Below are 17665 nucleotides of genomic sequence, written 5' to 3'. Positions count from 1 at the left end.
AAGTTAAGAAACGTACCTTGACTTCCAAATGAAGTTTCTTGCCTTCCAGTGCTTGTGATCTTCAATTTGGCCCAACACGGCTGTTGTCAAGTTCTAAGTTACCTACAGCAACTATTAGCACTGATACCTGCATCCTGATGTCTTCAGATGCCAATTTGGCATGACATTTCTGTGAGTTTTAATTTTAGAGAAATTTTATGTGTCATTATTCAGAAGGAATTTTATGACAAATTCTGAATTTCTACTCGAAGTACACATGCTATTCCCATAAATTGTGGTAAGTACTTAGAATGTTGAGGAGGATATACTGTATTCTCACGTTACCGCAGGAATGCAACCTCTTTTCAAGGCAGCATTACAACTTACCCCATTTCAACTGAGCAAATAGGTGTACTTGTACTATATAGTACTGGCCCTTTACATTTCAAATTGCCAGACAGTCCATTTATATTTTGGCACCTTCTGTACTGTACATACACATCTGCATCTAAATGTTTTATGTGTTCAAGAAGTGTCCTTGTTTTTTTCTGACTTAGCTCTCCAAAACAATGTTGTTTCCTCTTTGCAGACTGTATGTTTCTTACCGGATGCTTTTTCACTGCCCGAGCTCCAAATCAACTTAATATAAGCAAGCTCCATCCAAAAGCTGCAAAGCTTTGCTTGCATAACAGTCTAGCCAGAACTGCCTACCAAAAGGTTGCAGCCATATTTTATGGGTCTAACTTTAAAAGGGCCTAACTTTAAAACCAGAGTTCTCAATTTGTATTCTCTGTGTAGTAATTTTATTTCAGGGCAAACTGAAGACTATGACCAACTCTTACATAGTAACTGGGCAAACCATTAAGCCCTTGGTTAGTGTATCTGAAGCCATGTTAATAATATCTCATTTTAAAGCACTTTCTTACTGTCTCTCCAGCTGATGAATAAAAAAATCAGTATGTAAAAAAACCTGTAAGAGTTCTAAGAAATCCGCACTGCATCACGTACTGATTAATTCTCAACAAGAACTATTATTTATGAAACATCTTTCACCATATGAACAGTCATAACTGCAGAAACCTTTTCTCCAGTGTATTTTTATTAGGGATTCCTGCCATCATATCAACATACAAAACAATCAGGATGTTGACATATAGAAATGTGAAATTCACTGTACAAAGATAAGGCTCAAGTTACAGGTATATTTTCCCCTTAGTCTCCATGAAATAAAACCATTTTAAATTCTTCCCAGAGTTGTGTTTATAAATGTTAGACAAACCACAAAATAGATTTCAAGTACATAACATTTAACAATATAATCCAAGCACAGACAGAAATACACAATACTGTACCTATAGATTCTCCATAATCCAAGTCTGTCATCCTCACCCATAAAATACGAGACTGCTACTCTCTCTGAATATGCCCAGCCATATCCTTCTGTATGTATTACGTGGTCCTAGCCTTTAAGTTACAGGATTCTCATTACCTTCGGTTAAATTACTTTTACAGACTAGAGAATATCAGGAAGGAAGGGAAGAATTTTAAAAGGCCAGGCCTGAATATATGCACATAGTTAGTAAAGGCAGGCGTATGTGCGCACACACGCTTGCATTTAACCCTACGTAAAACCTTACTGCACTGCACAGTTTCTGAGATTATGTTCTCATGCAACTCTGCTATTTTCTGATAGAGTTAAATCAAGCATAATAATACTCCTACTTTGGGAGTGCTGTAATTTACAGGGACAAGACTATATTTTAGAGCATAAGATCTAAGTTTTGTTTTTTGTTTTTGCTTAAATACTTATCAGGCTTATATAGAATCCTCTATGGAACCATGTCTCCATGATCCAGCAGGATGCCAGCTGCCACAGCCTTCACAACTCAAAACACCTTTTCTGACACCTTTGTTTAGAAACAATGCAAGTGAGTAATTTCCTGTTAAGGGCAAATATCGTCTTTAGTTCACTCTCCGTTTCTATTAGACTGAATGATTACTACCTCATGGGAAAGGATCATTTAGCTGCAAGTAGCACAAGAAGAAGTACACATCAATAACTAATCAATAACGATTCTTCTGGGGAACAGATTGGCAAGGACAACCAAAGACAAGAGAAAAAAGGTAGTTGTTTAATTCAGCCTTTCTTGATTGGGAAATGAATAGCAATTCAAAAATTTTCAACTAAAAAAGAACTCCTAAGCCATGTAACTGTTTTGTCCTTCAAAAACTGGGGAAGATTAGAGGGAAAGGAGAAACCCACCATGGAAATTGCCATTTTCAAACTAGAATCTGCAAAGGCTCACATGAGAAAACCAAGCAAAACTGGTTCTCTGATATCAAAACTAAATTAATTTATTCAGTAGGAGATCTGGTACAATGTGTTAAATGCACATCTAATAAAATAGCCTTAAATATGTCTCCAATTCATAAATGTCTAAGCAGGAGAAAGGCTCTGAGGCCAAAATCAGATTTCCCTTGTTTAAATATGAAATACATCTGCACTAATATCAGGTCAGGGAAAAAGAATAAAAACTTTCTCCTCTTCAAATGTACCACAGGGGTTGTATTTAAGGCCTTCAAATGTTCTCAATATTGACAAGATTGTACTTAAGTATATTCTCTAAGCTATATTGGAATACTTTTAGATACACAAATCCATGTTACACGAAACAGCATTAGACCATGTAACTGGGCTTACAATAATGGGAAAGAGGGTAAGTATGCTGCTGTATGTGAAAGGAAGCATATTAGTATGCACGGAAAATATGTTGTCTTAGAGATTAGTAATAATGGGCATCAGGGATGAAGATGCATCTCTCTTAAAGTGTTTAAGCCTTTAACTGAGTCAGTAGGATACTTTTACATCGACTGTACAGCCTAATGCTTGTTTTTAAAAAGGAATACAAAAAATATATTCCTTTTCCTCCTTTCCCCTTCTCTTAATTTGTAAAGTAGGTAACTCCCTATTGATCTAGGTAGGGTGCTTTTTTTTTTTTTACTTTTTTTTCTTCTTTTTTCTTTTTTTTTTTTCTCCTTACTATTGTCTTTTTCTATGTTATGTACAGTAATCTACATATAGACTGAAGACTCAATGTCTTCCAAAACATACTTACGTACTTGGACTATCTTGTAGGGACTTTCTACAGCACTGATAAAGTGTAAGACAACCTGACAGGTAAGAGGAAGGATCATTATTTTTAGTTCTGCTCACTTCCCCAAGCTTTACAACTGTGCCTTTCAGAAATTCTTCTGCACACTTGGTGTCCTTTCACCTCATCCAATCAGCCCCTACTGAACTTGAGTGAACTTTTAATGTATTTCCAAACCACAGTCCCTCTATACAGAGCTATATTAAACTCATTCATTCTTCAGCCCATAGTTTAAAAACAAATCATTGCTAAAACACTAAAAACACCCTACGTGCCCTTGTGCATTACTCTTAACGATTTCTACATTTAAATAACATCAGAAGTTGTCTTTTGCTAAAAATTTACCAAAATATTTTAAACACATAAAAATGTAAAAAAAACAAACAAACAGAAAACCAACTCAAAAACAAAACCCCAGCATAAACATTGCTTGTATAGGCATTGGTTAGAAGAGACTGCTGTACTAAGGAGTATATTCAAAAAGGTTTTTCTTTCAGTTTCATTGGATTTAGTGTCATGAATCTAAAGGTTAAGGACAATGAACTTTACTGTGACCCCATCTTATATGATGTAATAGATGAGCAGGAAGTCTGAAATGCAATTAAAATAAAGCTTCTTTTTTTGTTATTGAATGGTGACTGCATAAACCCGTAACTAAAGGGGTAGCTTAAGTATGTAAAGAGAATTTAAGAAGCTGAAGAATCTGTAGTGAACTGGATATGAAGACAGCTACCAAATGATGGCCCCAGGGGCAATATGGAAAGCTGGCACTAACCGAAATTTTGAATATAGCCCTTAGTTTTATCATATTTATTTCAAATCTAAAAGCTGCCCAGCATGTCACAAATGAAGTTTATTTTGCAAGCCACCCACTGCCTAAGGGGGCAGTAATATTCAATATGAAACTGCTGAAATTCTGGTGTCTGACGGATTTCATGAAGAAAAGAAATTTGAAGGTCCGATTCCAAAAGAACAAGCAGAAGAGGAAACACAAACAACAACAGTCCAAGGCCTACAAGAAGAAGTCTGGAGAAACTCTTCACAAAGGCATTCACCTCTATGTTGCCCATTACAAAGTCATAGCTCCACCTAAGTGCTCTCCGAGCTTCTTTCAGTTCTTCCTCTTCTGCAATCAAAAATGCATTTTCATCTGCTTCCAGTTCCTCAAATGAATCTGTATCATCTTTCTCATTCTCTACTCTTGGACAGGTATCAAAGAGCATGTCAATCTCATCATCAACAGGGGTGGGCAGCAAGCTGGCACTGGGATTGTATACCATTTCTGAGATGGTTAAAGGTTCTTCTTTCATCTTCTCTTCCTGTTCAATGGCAAGATCAACATTCTCCCCAGTGTCCTTAACGGGGGAGCTTGAAGTCACAGGTACTGAAATCTCATCTTCCTTTGGCAGCTGGATACCTTAAAAAAGGAGATGAGAATAGTGATCCTAAATTTCTGCCTTCCTGGTGGCAAAACTCATCCTTCCAATAGTATTAAAAAAAGGTTGGAAAGATGATTCTGCAATTATTTTGTATATTGAAACCAAACCACACATGATTAGCAAAAACTGGAAAAGGTTTTTGAAAAGCTACAGAGGGCAACATCTTTACAACACTGCAGTAACCAGATGTGCTTAACTGTAACTGATGCAGCTAATAATGCTGTAATGCAAAACAGAAAACAAAACAGCTCATTTTCTACTAACAATAAGACTTCTGATATTAATTAACACGTAGTACATATGTGAATTGGTCTTATTTGGTGTATAACAATAACAGTAAAAATAAACACAACAACCCACCTTTATTTCTTTGAGGAGAATGTGGTAAGATAAGGGCTGAGGTGGGGAATTTTTGATAGAGAATCACATTAAAAAGAGATAATAGGTTATCACGATAAATTCACATTAACAGCAGAGAGGACAAAAGGAGAAGGTGGCTGACACTCAGTATGAGGATTACATATCATTGAAACAGAATGAGCCTCACCTCTAAAAAGCTCCCTCTTCTCATGTCTAATTTTTCTTCCAGTCATCTTTCTACTCTTTGTACGCACAGTTTCTTTTCTCCCTCTCCTTTAAATTTTTCTCTCCAACCCTCAGAGAGGAGTCTTTCTTAGCCTTATGGTATGCTTGTTTCTTATTACCCCACTTGCTGCCCAAGCTTTCTCTTCCTGAAACTTACCTTTTTCCAGTTTAACGTCAGTAGCAGTAAGTCTGAAAAAGAGTCTTGGTGTTTAGCAACTATATCAACACAGCAGTGACTGCTGTTAGTCATCAGTTGCAGGAGTGGAAGGGAGAAGAGTCAGACACAGAGCTCAGAAAAAGTGATGGGAAAAATAGATTTAAATTTGTCCTAACTCTCATTACCATCATCAGATACCATCTATATGCAAAAGGAACAGACCATACACAGTATCATGTGCAACAGAAACACATAACCCTTAGTACTTCTCATTTTGTGATGTTAAGCATCTCTCCATTCTTTACTGACTAATACAAAAACAACAGATGGATAAGGATCAAGCAGGTAAAACCAATACAAGGCTACATGACTTGTCCAACAAGTAACTCAGGAAATCCATGTCAATGTACTATTTCAAATAGCCTAATTCTTTGATTTTAGTGAAAGATTTCTGTAAAAGACAGTGAACTGACATTATCAAAGATTCATTCCAGTTTTATTGTGGTAAAGATTAAGGTTCAGAGACTTCAAAACAACATGATGTAACAGAAAATATACTATTACAGAAAAAAAAAAGTACTCGGAAAAACAGTACATCTCCAGCCCTAATTACACTGGACATATAATGGTTTTCAGTGTGAATTACAAGGGTCTCAGCAAGCTACATTAAAGTTTTCTGTTAAAGGATGGCAAACATAAAAAAAATTAAACTGAACAAAAGACCTATTATGGTCAATTTGAGGTGAAGGAAATAAAGTATGTCCTGAACCATGCTATAAAGAAGAGATGCACCAGTGCTCTGTAAACAGACGAACCAGGACAAAAACGGAAAAGCAAAAATCCCCGTCATAAAGGCATCTACAATATAGGACAGTAAACAGCTTAGGTGCATTTGGATTACAATACTAAGCCACAATTTTAAATAGTAACCAAACTATAACTGACCAGAATTCTGCAAAGAATCTCACTTTAAGATCAGAAGACTTTTCACATTTTTTCTTGAAAAAGCCACTTTTTTTTTGTACATTATTAGTACTAAGAATTTTAAATACCATTCATTGCACTGAAATTATTAACTTTGTTTCTGAAACCTACTTTCCTTTGTTACACTAGGTAGTAAAAGAATATCCTTAAGTCATTGGCTACTACTAGCAGTAGGCATAACTACATTTCAGCAAAGTTGGTGATACTTGCCTTACCCTAGACCTCCTCATTGTTACAAGTTTTGCATTTCTTGAATGACAAGGTCTTATAATCTCTGTTTTCAATTTCTTCCCCCAACACACACACACACACACACACACACGCACGCACGCACGCACACACACACACACACACACACACTCTCTACCACGACTATCATGGGACAGGACATATCCATGAAAGCCTCAATTTCATAACTGATACCAGCTTTGTGTCCTAATAGGTCACTCAGCAGTAGACCTGCCCTGAGCCAGACACAGACACGTGATCATATTTCTGCCAGAGCCCAAAATACCCAGTACTTGCAGAAAAATCTCCCAATACAAAGTTCACATGTTTAAACTTCGTAAATGAAATTAAACAACCACAGTAACACTTTGTGAGAAAGGGCTGCTGCACTAGGAATCTTGAAACTTGTTACAACACTTCCTCACGTAAACATCTCCCTTAGCTCCTGCTGTATGACAGAGTGCCTGACAGTTATCATAAAATCCTCTATGCAACCTCTGCAGCTCTGTAAGCATGTTCTCCAGACAATCGAATGGGTAAGTAAGGTACTTGCTAAGTTAACCCAGTTCACAGACTTCCCAAAAGTTGGGTAAGTGATGGCTTGCTAATATCTGGTAACTTTAAAGTTATACCAAACTTAATGCCAGTCGGGATGAAATGCCAATAAATGCAACATAAAATAACAACATATTACAAATATTTCTAAAAACGTAAGAAATTATAGAAAACCTACATTAATTCACTCCTTGAACAAGCTAGCTTGATTCTAATGTGACCAGAAATGTTTCTGTATCAATTTCTTAATGAATCCTTTTACCTGTCATGTTACATTCATCACAGAAAACCTCTTAATTACAGAACACCGTCCTCAGGAAGCATCCCCTTATTCTGTAGAACACATTAGCTATTAAAACTGATTTCCCCATTTCAGTCTTCAAAATGGCCCAGGCAGATGTCGTCCCCCCCCTGTAATTCGTTACCTCTTCCTGCTCTCTGGGAGATACACTGGCCATGCCTCCAGGTGAGATTTCACATTATGGCAGAATCAACGAAACCCACCGTTTCTGCTTCCCCTTACTTCAGCCCTGAGCAAGCCAGCTTGTAAAGCTAACCTAGGAAAAGAACTGGTTTTCTTCCTGGGTTAGTTCTCTGATGGTTTTTCTTCCTGAACTGGCTTGTCAGACGGTCTCACAAGTGCAGCACCTGACCAGGGACACAGAGAGAGAGGAGTACTCCTCTCACCAACACAAAGCCAGCAGGTCTGCATAGCTTGTCCTCAATAAAGAAAATGCAGATGTCTCATCATTAGCTTAATTTGGCTGCATAATTTCTTGCCTCAACTATTCTGTCCTCTCCTATCACAGCCACATTAGAAATTCATCACGTTTCAGCATGAAACATATTTTGTGCTGGAACTTACTGTCTACACCAGTCTGTGCATTAACAAATACATTTGTCACAATCATCAAGAGGAGGACACAAACTGATGGAAACTGGACACAACAGTCTAAGAACACTAAGAGGTGAGATCTGGGGTAAACTTTCTCCTAAGCATACTGTAACAGCTGGTAACACTGGATCATCAAACCGCACTCCAAGTCATTTGAGAGTGCATTCAGATATCTTAAAAATATAAAATCCAAAATTTTTAAACTCTGGAGCCCAACATTAAACACCTACATGTATTTTTAGATACACAAGTACTACTGTTTGATTTTCAAATGTGGTTTCCACTTTCTCTTAATAGAAGTAAAAGGTAAGTTGAACCACTTACTTAGACACCTCAGTATGGATTAAAGGACTAAATTTAACCTCTCAGATTTGAGAATCTCGGCCATAGGCATCTCTATACCTGCTTAGATGCAAGGTCAGTAATATATCTTCATCATGTTTCTCATCATAGAGAAGACAGCTGCAACTACCGCAAAGAAAGGTCACCCCAATTGATGATTCTTGAGCCTTCTCTCCTTCCTCAGAGTAAATTCCAGTGTGCATAGTGAACATAAACACAAGAGATCATATTAACTTTCATTAAAACTGTATTTTTCTCAAATAACTAGCAAACTTCTGACATTGTGATTAACTGTAGATAGAAGGCGGTAGAGGAACATTTTCAGATCAGTGTTTTCTGAAGGGGTTGTATTAACACTGGAATATGTAGCAGTTCCAGAGCATACATCAGCTTTACAGTCCACTCCTTAGCCTTAGTGGATTACAAGAATTTTCAACTGGTTTGCATGTTATTATGACATATGAAATGCATTCTACATCAGCCAAACAGATGCGTAAGTAAGTAATGTTTTGATGTAAAAAACTGAAAATTTAGAACAGGCATTAACTGCTGCTGTTGCAAGCTCATTTAATATTTGAAAAATTAAATATATAAAGCTGTTCTTTACTTCATATTCCCTATAACACCACAACATTTCTCAGGTCAAGGACTGAGGAAACAATTAGCTATGAACTGTGTAAGCCCACAGCAAACATAGATTTTGAAGAGTCTACTAAATTTATATTGTGTTTAGATTTAAAGGATGACTTCAGTATTAAATTACATTTGAGAACAACTTCTTTGTTCCATTCTTCATTTTATATTTCTACCAGCAATTTACATTCCATAGATCAGAATCTTTTAACACCTATTACTGGAATATCAAGTAAATAACCTAAATTTTATTTTTAGTATTATATATCTATAGGAAAAATCTGCTACACTTTTCTGACAACTAGACAAATTTTACAGTTCCAGAAAGATCTCATTACACTAGCCAAAAGTCGGCACTTCTCTTCCACCAAATACTGGGATTAGTTCAAACCTCTAACTGGCTACAGCAGATAGAAACATGAACAGCTGAATAAAACATGACTTTACAGTGGTCATCTGCTGAGAATATTAACATGCAAGAGGTATAAAAAAATTTTGTCAGCCGCTAGTGTTCCTAAAGGGGCCAAAACCAGCAGCTGAGGATTAACAAGATGAAGGGCAGCCCCAGCTTCACCTCTCTTAAGCAGCTGCAGTTGCTGGAAATACAGCACCCCAGAAAAACGTATCCTCTGCTTATTGAAAAATTCAGTTCATGTATTGTTTGGTGACCAGATACACTGCACACAGCTTTACTTACCAGACATGCAAACACAATTACACATCTGTAAAGGCTTAGTATAGTGGAGAAAGGAACAAGTGTCTTTCCTTCTTCTAAACAGCAATGTAAAATTAGATATTGCCCAGAAAGAGCAGTGCTGGCAATACTTCATTGAAACAAGTAAGGCCAGCCAGGCTGCAATTAGGACAGTTTCTTCCTAACCCTTTTACTACTTCCTCTAGAAATATTGTGTAGTCCTTTGCTGGTTTTCAATGTGGACAAAATTAATTTGTACTATGAACAAATGACCTTTCAGAGGGAAGGGGAGGGTGACTTTCTCACATAAGCAAAGTGCATGGATGTCACAAAGAATATGTAGGAAAGGGAAACAGAATCTAGAATTGCACTAAACTCAAATATTCCCCTACACGAGATCTATATCAAAGCAAGATCCACATCACGGCCAGATGTCCAGCCCTCAGAAGTAGGAGGACATAGATCCCTACCTTACCCACATCCCGTGCCCACAGAAAACACCTGTTCTAGATTTGCAAGGAAAGTAAATCAATGACAGTTATAATAACTCCTTTCTAGACAGTGACCTGGCTTTCCTGCTGGCCATTCCCATCTGTTCTAATCTTACAGGCAATTCTAGAAGGGAGTAAAGCCCTGTCAACAGTTGCCAACTCACCCCGGTGACTGCAGCGTTACAACTCACCTCTTAACGGCGTTGTGTGTCAGTGTTCAACCAATGTCACAGCTAGTGCAGCCACCGGAGACCATTGCCCTGCTTTTCACACCCACAGGGCACCCAAAGCACAGAGACAGAAGCAAAACAGAGCACACAGCACAGCAGGCGTTCTGGTGTGCCTGTCTCTAACCTCCCTCTGGCCTGGAAGGAGCCCACCCCAGCACTGCTGACCCCATTCCAGAACCAGGATTAAGCAGCGAAAATGCTGAAGGGAGTAGCAGGGAGAGAGAACTGTGTATCATGGAAGCAGGAATGAGAAGGCAAGATACATCTACATCTGTCAGTAGCTCAAGGAAATGGGAGAAGCTGGTGAAGGAACTGCAGCGACTCAGTGTCTAGCACCAGGCCAATGAGACCAAGGTTGAAAAGAAGTGGGCACAATGTGAAAGCTTAGCACCCAAGAAAAGGAAGAAAGTGGGACATTTCATCACCCCTACTCAGCTTGGGTGAGCCCTCCTGGTGAGAGTCAGCGTTGGTCTGAAGTGGTTGCAAACACAACAGGGTTCTTCCAAGGATTTATGGCCCCTGCCATGAGTTTTGCACAAGCTACCTCCAGTCCTTAGGTTTCATATGCTGACATACAGGTTTTATGTATGTGTATACCAAAAGGAATAACATCCTATGAACTACTGTAACATCAAGTCTTTTAAGAACCAATGTAGCTCCAGTGCACAAACACATTACTAGACTAGTGTCATATTAAACCAACAAGACGGCTTGTGTCTATTTGGAGCCAGCGTTTAACCTCTGATGTATAAGGATACAAAATGCATCTAAATACTAACGCTTTTCAATCTTACTACCTGTTTTTGAATCAAGGGAGTTCAGTGCATTCTCGTAGACATGATCGTTTACCCTGAGTGGTGAACTCATGAAGCAAAGGCAGCCAGGGGCTGTTGCTATTCAAGAGACAAGTCACTGCAAGAAGCAGGTTCTCCCGTATCTGCTGTGCTTAATGCATTCTGATTTTCAGATGCCAAAGGTGTGAGAGTATTCTGGTCTTTGCCAGGACATTCTCAGTTAATTCTTCTGTAAATATTTATTACTGAAATGAAGATTCAATACAAAGGCATAGTTTTATATAGGTGCATGGAAACTGAAATCTGTCAATCTATATATGCAAAAATAACAAAAGTAAACAGTACCATAAACAGCATGGAGAAACAAATTTTGAAACGTCTCACAACATTAAAGAAACAGAGACAGATAAACTGATAGACAGGCCAAGCCATCTTTGGCAAAGAGATTTCGTATAAAAACGAGAAAAAAGGTCTTTGTTTTGGTTGCTATCCAAAGCAATGTTGAATACACATTGTTCCCTGGGTTGCACTTGTGTTATGTGGAAGTGAAAACCAGATCTGAACCAGATTCCCTTCCCCATCCCCCCCCCCCCCCCCGTAACATTACTCACTATATTAAATTATTCTGTATCTAGAAAAATAAAACCAACAAAGTTATGATCTGGCAACCCAACCCACTTAGTTGAAGTAAAATGCTAAACTGAACTCACACTGTATTCAGTTGGCATCCAAAATCTGCCATGAACCTGTCTGCTAATTTAAGACCTATTTAGCTTTGTCAGAAATTATCAGTTTCAAAGTATTTCTCTCCCTCAGCCCAAGAAAACTACGAGGGGAAAAATTCCAGTCACTCATTTGTTGGCAGTTAACAAATAAATCCACAATTTACATCAGCTATTACAACAAATGTCATTTAAGTTTTGTCTCATTCATCCTCCATTTGCAACTCTGCTCCTGTCAGGAATTCATCCTTATTCTCTGCTGTACTTGATGTGACATTGTCATTCACCGTACAGTTCCTTCCCAACAGACCTCTATTAGCACAACAAACTGGGGGGTGGGGTGGGGGCAGGGAAAAGGTTTGAGTAAAATAAATTTAAATTTACCAGCCCTTCTGGCTGTGAGCTTGGAGCCATGTCGCAGCAATCGAACGCACACTTCCTTGTTGCAGTGGTTAATCATCCGCAAATGAATGCTTCTCTTGGTTTGGATTTTTACAAGACATTTCACCATTTTGGCTATTAATTCCTCTTCTCAAAGTCTTGTAAAGGCTCTACCCATACCAGCTTTGACCTTTTATTGAGTTCCCACTGAGTTTTAAGAGACTAACAGAAGTCACTCTCAATGAATCAAGTGACAAGCTTCCAACATGGCCAACAAAAATATCCCAGTAGGGAACAGAACGAGAGGTTATTTTTAAACATTTCCAAATGCCTCATAACGTATAATACAAACTTCCACAGCATCTATCTCAGTTAGCAGTTGCTAGCATAACAGCTGAACAAGCATAAAAATATCCATGGCATCAAAACATAACACAGTGAAACAAAAGGCCAGCATCTGGAGTACGTTTTTCACAGAACAAAAATGACACTGTGGCCATTATTTTTCTAAAGAGCTTCAATTTGGCCACTGATGTTGGTTTCCCACCACTGCCTGGGAAGAATCTGCAGAAAATGTATAGATACAAATGGAAAAATCCCTATGCTGTTCTTACAAACCTTAGTCACAAGGCAAACCAACGTGTGGAAAATGCTTTCATTTCAAGCCTAGAATCAAAGCTGACCTGCCTGGTATAAACAAGAAGAGAAAATTCTTAACTTGGGGAAAAATGTCTCCCTTTGTATATGTTCTCCATTTCCCACTTGTGGACAGCTATGGGACATTTGTATCCACCAGAAGTGTTGCTTCAGAAGGCTGGGCACTGCGCCATCCAGCAAAGATATGCAGGCTCCTAAAAAAAGGCATGACACTCACACACTGACCGATGACAACTTGCTCCAGCTGGAAGCTGGAATGCAACCTCATGCACAGCATCACAGTGTCCTAGTGGGAAAGGAGCTCTTACTGGGTCCACTGAAACCTCAGAGAAACCTCAGAGAGGACATAAACTGGAAGGAGCATACTGGCAGCAAGGCAGTCTCTCATTTCCCAGAATACTTAACCTTTAATGTTTATGACATATTATACCATCCAAGTCTTCATTATCTGGCGTCCTTGTTCCCTCTGCACCATAACATCAACGATGTGCATGCAAATATGTGGGAAAGAAATGGGCAGGGAAGACTGTCCTGTAATTGTGTGTTTTACACCAAGTGACTTCTCCCATGAAAGACACCCATTTCAATGGAGCTTTTGGAAAGCATCTTTACTGTGGCTCCTTTCCTGTGCCTGGCCCACACAATATGAATATCCAGCAGGTTTTTACTTTTTGCTCCTTCCTCCTGCAGGGCAGACTCTCCTCTTTTCCTTTCCTTCCCTGCCAGCACTTCTTTGCGGGTCTGAGATTATGTGCCCCTCTGCTTTCTATCTCCATTTTGTCACCACTTCAAAAGTAAGATTCTGCTTTTCTCATCTTTATTCTTATAACTGTTATAGCAACCAAAAGAGTATCATTAAAATCTCACCAAAAATGGATGGATCTTCAACATGTACACAGCTACAAAACATAGAAAGCACCAATTCTTACAAGAGTCTGATCACCAACACATTCAATACGCAAAGGAAAGAACACAAGTGTCACCTGGACATGGCTGTGGATGATTTCCAACAGGAGTACATTCATGTTGATGAATAAATATATATAACATGCTTCATGTGACCATGCTCATGCGAAAGAGAAAAGACTGTGAGATTTAAAGTCACTTCCCACAAACCATGTATACAAAACTAAGGGATATTTATGCCGACACCTTGCAGCTGAGTCAGCAACTCTCTGTCTCTACTACTAAGTCCCTGCAAGTAAGGAACAGGTTCTGTCTCCTGAGAGAAAGATGACTTTGCGTGACCTGACACAGGCAGCACATCCTGCGTGATGGTTGGAAGATGGTTTTCAGCAAAGCTTTTCCAGACAAGGAGCCTGCTTCTATTCTGCAGTGCTGCCCAGGACTCTGTGCAGATGAGTGCCAGCAAGGGGATGGGTCCACTCTCAGTAACTAATTGTTTTTGCAGCTCACTTCACTCTCCTCCTTCCTGAATTGCTACTCTAGATACTGCACTGCTGACAGGCTAATGACCGTGGGAACTGTGGCAGAGACCCTTACCATTCATGCACTATTACAGGGGGGCCAGAAAACAGCAGATGGTTATGTAACTTCCCTTAAAATCAGAAAGTATGGTTTACAAAAGCAAAACCAAAACCTAGAACTAATAAAACACTCTTCCGAACTAGTCCCAGCCAGTGAAAACAGTGAACAGGAAATTTCTGTTCAAAAATAACAATTTTAACGTATATGTGAAAAGGAAGTATATCACCTGTCTTCAGATTTTAGAGGTACCCTATTATGGTGATGGGGACAATGTTATTTAGTTTGTAACTAAAGTAGTGATCTTATTTTGTAGGCACATGGCATGATAAACACCTGGAAATCTGAGAATTTGTAAATAAGTTACAAATGAAAGCTGGCAGAGCTAATTGTTAGCATTAGGTACTGCCATCTTGAAGCAAAAGGTTTGCTCCTAAAAAAATTCTTTTGGGGCTTTGCAGGGCTCAATTACATGGTTAGAGGACTGTAAATCCACGTTAGTTTATTGAACACAGACATGATGATGCATGCAGTGATGTTAAGATCTCCTTAGGCCAGAACGCTCTTTGGGCGACTCCCAGAAACTTGCAAGACAAAGTGTGCAGCAGCAGGAGAAACTTAAGATGACCAGACTTTATTCGAAAAATAAAAGAATGATCTCAACATCAAAAAACTAGCAAAAAAACAGTAGAAAATTCCATCACATACAACCTGGCCAAAGGATGCTCACTTTGGCCTCTACCAAATTCACTGGAATATTAGAAGAAATTATCTCAGCAGATCACAGGAATCTAAAAATAGAACCATTATTTTATTTAGAAAAGCCACTAAGAAATCTGATGAACTCTTACATGTTACAATTTTTGTTATCATACACACACACATACCTGGTACAATCAGCTAACAGGACTATTGCTTCTGCTAATTTCACAGGGAAAAGCTGTTTGATGATACATGACATAAGACATTTAATGATTCTCTCTGATGTAACGTATGTGTCCCATATACAGCAGGTATGATTTTAAAAATATAAATGTTGGCAAGCTGTGTATTAGTTCTATCCAGAGAACAGTTAGCACTAAACCAACAATTCTTTTTTCAAATAAAAACTAAATGTAACAATACTGAGCTGTACCCAGGGCAAAAAGTGAACTAGTTTCCCTGTTATAGTGCTCTTGCTATACAAACAACATGTGAACAGATACTTAAAATTGTCTCCTATTTTACCAACATATTTTTAACATTTATTTATACAATTATTAATAAGTGGCTAATTTTTCATGTGTTCTGCCTAAGCTGTAACCACAAAAGCTCCATATGCCTCTGCTCTACAAGCAAAGCTTACACAGATAAGAACTCTCACGCAGACTGGCAGGAGCAGGTGTGTGCTCATTCCCATACATACCTGTAAGATGCAACAAAGACTCCACATTATAAAATAAAGACACTACTTGTGCCAATTAATTGCTGTTAATGCAGTATTTCTTATACTTAAGTGACACACAAAAATAAGTTTTCTAAAGGTTAAGAGCTCTCCATACATAACTCAGATGCACAGGCATACAATTTCAGAATTTAAAAAAAGATCAATGAGGACATCTAAACAGTGAGGAAGAAAGAATTGAGGAACATGGATTTTAAACAAGAGGAATTTAGAATGAGTCTGTGCCATCAACACTGTGTTTTCTAAAAAACAGTACAAGTTAATTCTATCAATACGATGACTGAAGCACTCTTTCACTTTGGTTTTCCAAGGGCAAAAGTCAATGTCACTAGGAAAATCATTCATGTATGAAAGCTAAGCATACATGTACCAAGTGACTTACAAGACCTTTTCGTGCCTTTGTCAAAACACCATTAATACGCTGTCACTCAGAGTGTGGTTTTGCTGTTTTTTTTAAAAAAAAAATTAGGACTACTCAAGTACATGAAGCATCTGGTGTTGGGAAATCCAAAGACAATTATCTACCACCTGCAAAATAATTGCCAAGTGATCAGGACAGGCAATAATATGTCTCACCAAATCAGATGGTAAAAGAAGGCAGCCACAGAATTCCTCTATCAATGCCAAAAATATTATAATGTGTTCAACTGCACATAGAGCAAGGACCATGGAAAGGACCTAACATGAGCATTCAGAGGGCCTGATTTTGCCCTCTGTGACAAAGAGGAATTTTGCAATCACAATTCTGGATACACTTCGAACTTCTGTAGCTAGGTGCCTTTTGAACAACATCTTTTAGGTTCAAAAGTTAGAAACGATCTTTCCAAGCATATCTGACACTCATACATGTAAAATCTAATTCCATGCAATAACCCTCTATGCATAACTTTATGGTTGCATTTTCACATTAGCATGGCTCTTTCTTTCTTCTTCCTGAGATGGAAGGACATCAGTGCAAAACAAAAGTTAGTAACAAGGAATATGCGAAGTGTGAAGAATCGTAGGCAGTAGCAATAAAGCACTGACAGATGACCTGCAAAACCTAAGATATGAACACATGAGATTAGTTTTTTAATTTGATAAAATATGTACTGGCTGGTGGCCAACCTCTTATATAAACCACTTACATAACGGTAATTTAACTGAATGTAACTGAAGAATTGCATTTTGAAGAATGAGACACCAATAGACAAACTCAGGATACTTTTTCCTGCCGTTCTAATAAAAAATAAAATACCATTACTTGTTTTCAAATCCTCTTGTGTAAATGTCAACTGCTGAAGTAACTATTACAGTGGTATCATGGGCGTCCAGTATCTTTCTTTCCACAGTGGTCCTTTATGACTGTGTTTAGGCAGCATACCCTTTCTTAACATGTCTGCAAAACCAATGGACAATTTTGGCTTTTCTGGAGGACACCTTCACTTCAGCATGACAGCCAGAATAGATTTGTAAGATGGAATTTCATATGGGAGAATGGATGGGCTTTAATTCTTTTTCAGTATTTGGTTGCACCATGTTTATTTTCCATCTGAAAGGATTATCCCATACGGACAACAAGGCAGGCTGATGCTGCTCAAAATCCTGTGGGCTCTGCTGTGGCCATCTCTGATGGCTTTTTTCCCTAGCAACTATCAACTGGCACAAAATCTTCACTCTCACCTGGCAGTTTCTGTTAGTTCAGTTTCATACAACCCAGTCTCAGCCATCTCAGAGTTCATCTCTCCAGAAGTTTCAGGAAGCAGAAATATTTACTCAAGACACTGAGGCCACCATATTTTTGTCCATCTGTTTTCCTCATAATACATAAAGCTAATT

At 38.4% G+C, this 17665-nt stretch overlaps 1 protein-coding gene across 1 annotated transcript in view; it reads right to left on the bottom strand.

Annotated features, from left to right (window-relative positions):
• Positions 1 to 2956: 2956 nt before the first annotated feature.
• Positions 2957 to 17665, bottom strand: part of FRMD3 (FERM domain containing 3) — a 130963-nt gene continuing 116254 nt past the window's right edge. Inside the window, exon 14 of the mRNA XM_037374257.1 lies at positions 2957 to 4548. Within this exon, the coding sequence (XP_037230154.1) occupies positions 3953 to 4548 (596 nt within the window). The 3' untranslated portion in view covers positions 2957 to 3952. The remainder of the gene's footprint in view (positions 4549 to 17665) is intronic.

This window comes from Falco rusticolus, chromosome Z (genome assembly GCF_015220075.1).
Source record: "Falco rusticolus isolate bFalRus1 chromosome Z, bFalRus1.pri, whole genome shotgun sequence".
NCBI lineage: Eukaryota > Metazoa > Chordata > Aves > Falconiformes > Falconidae > Falco > Falco rusticolus.
The sequence above is the reverse complement of the archived record's forward strand: the minus strand, read 5'-3'. Positions and strand labels throughout refer to the sequence as shown.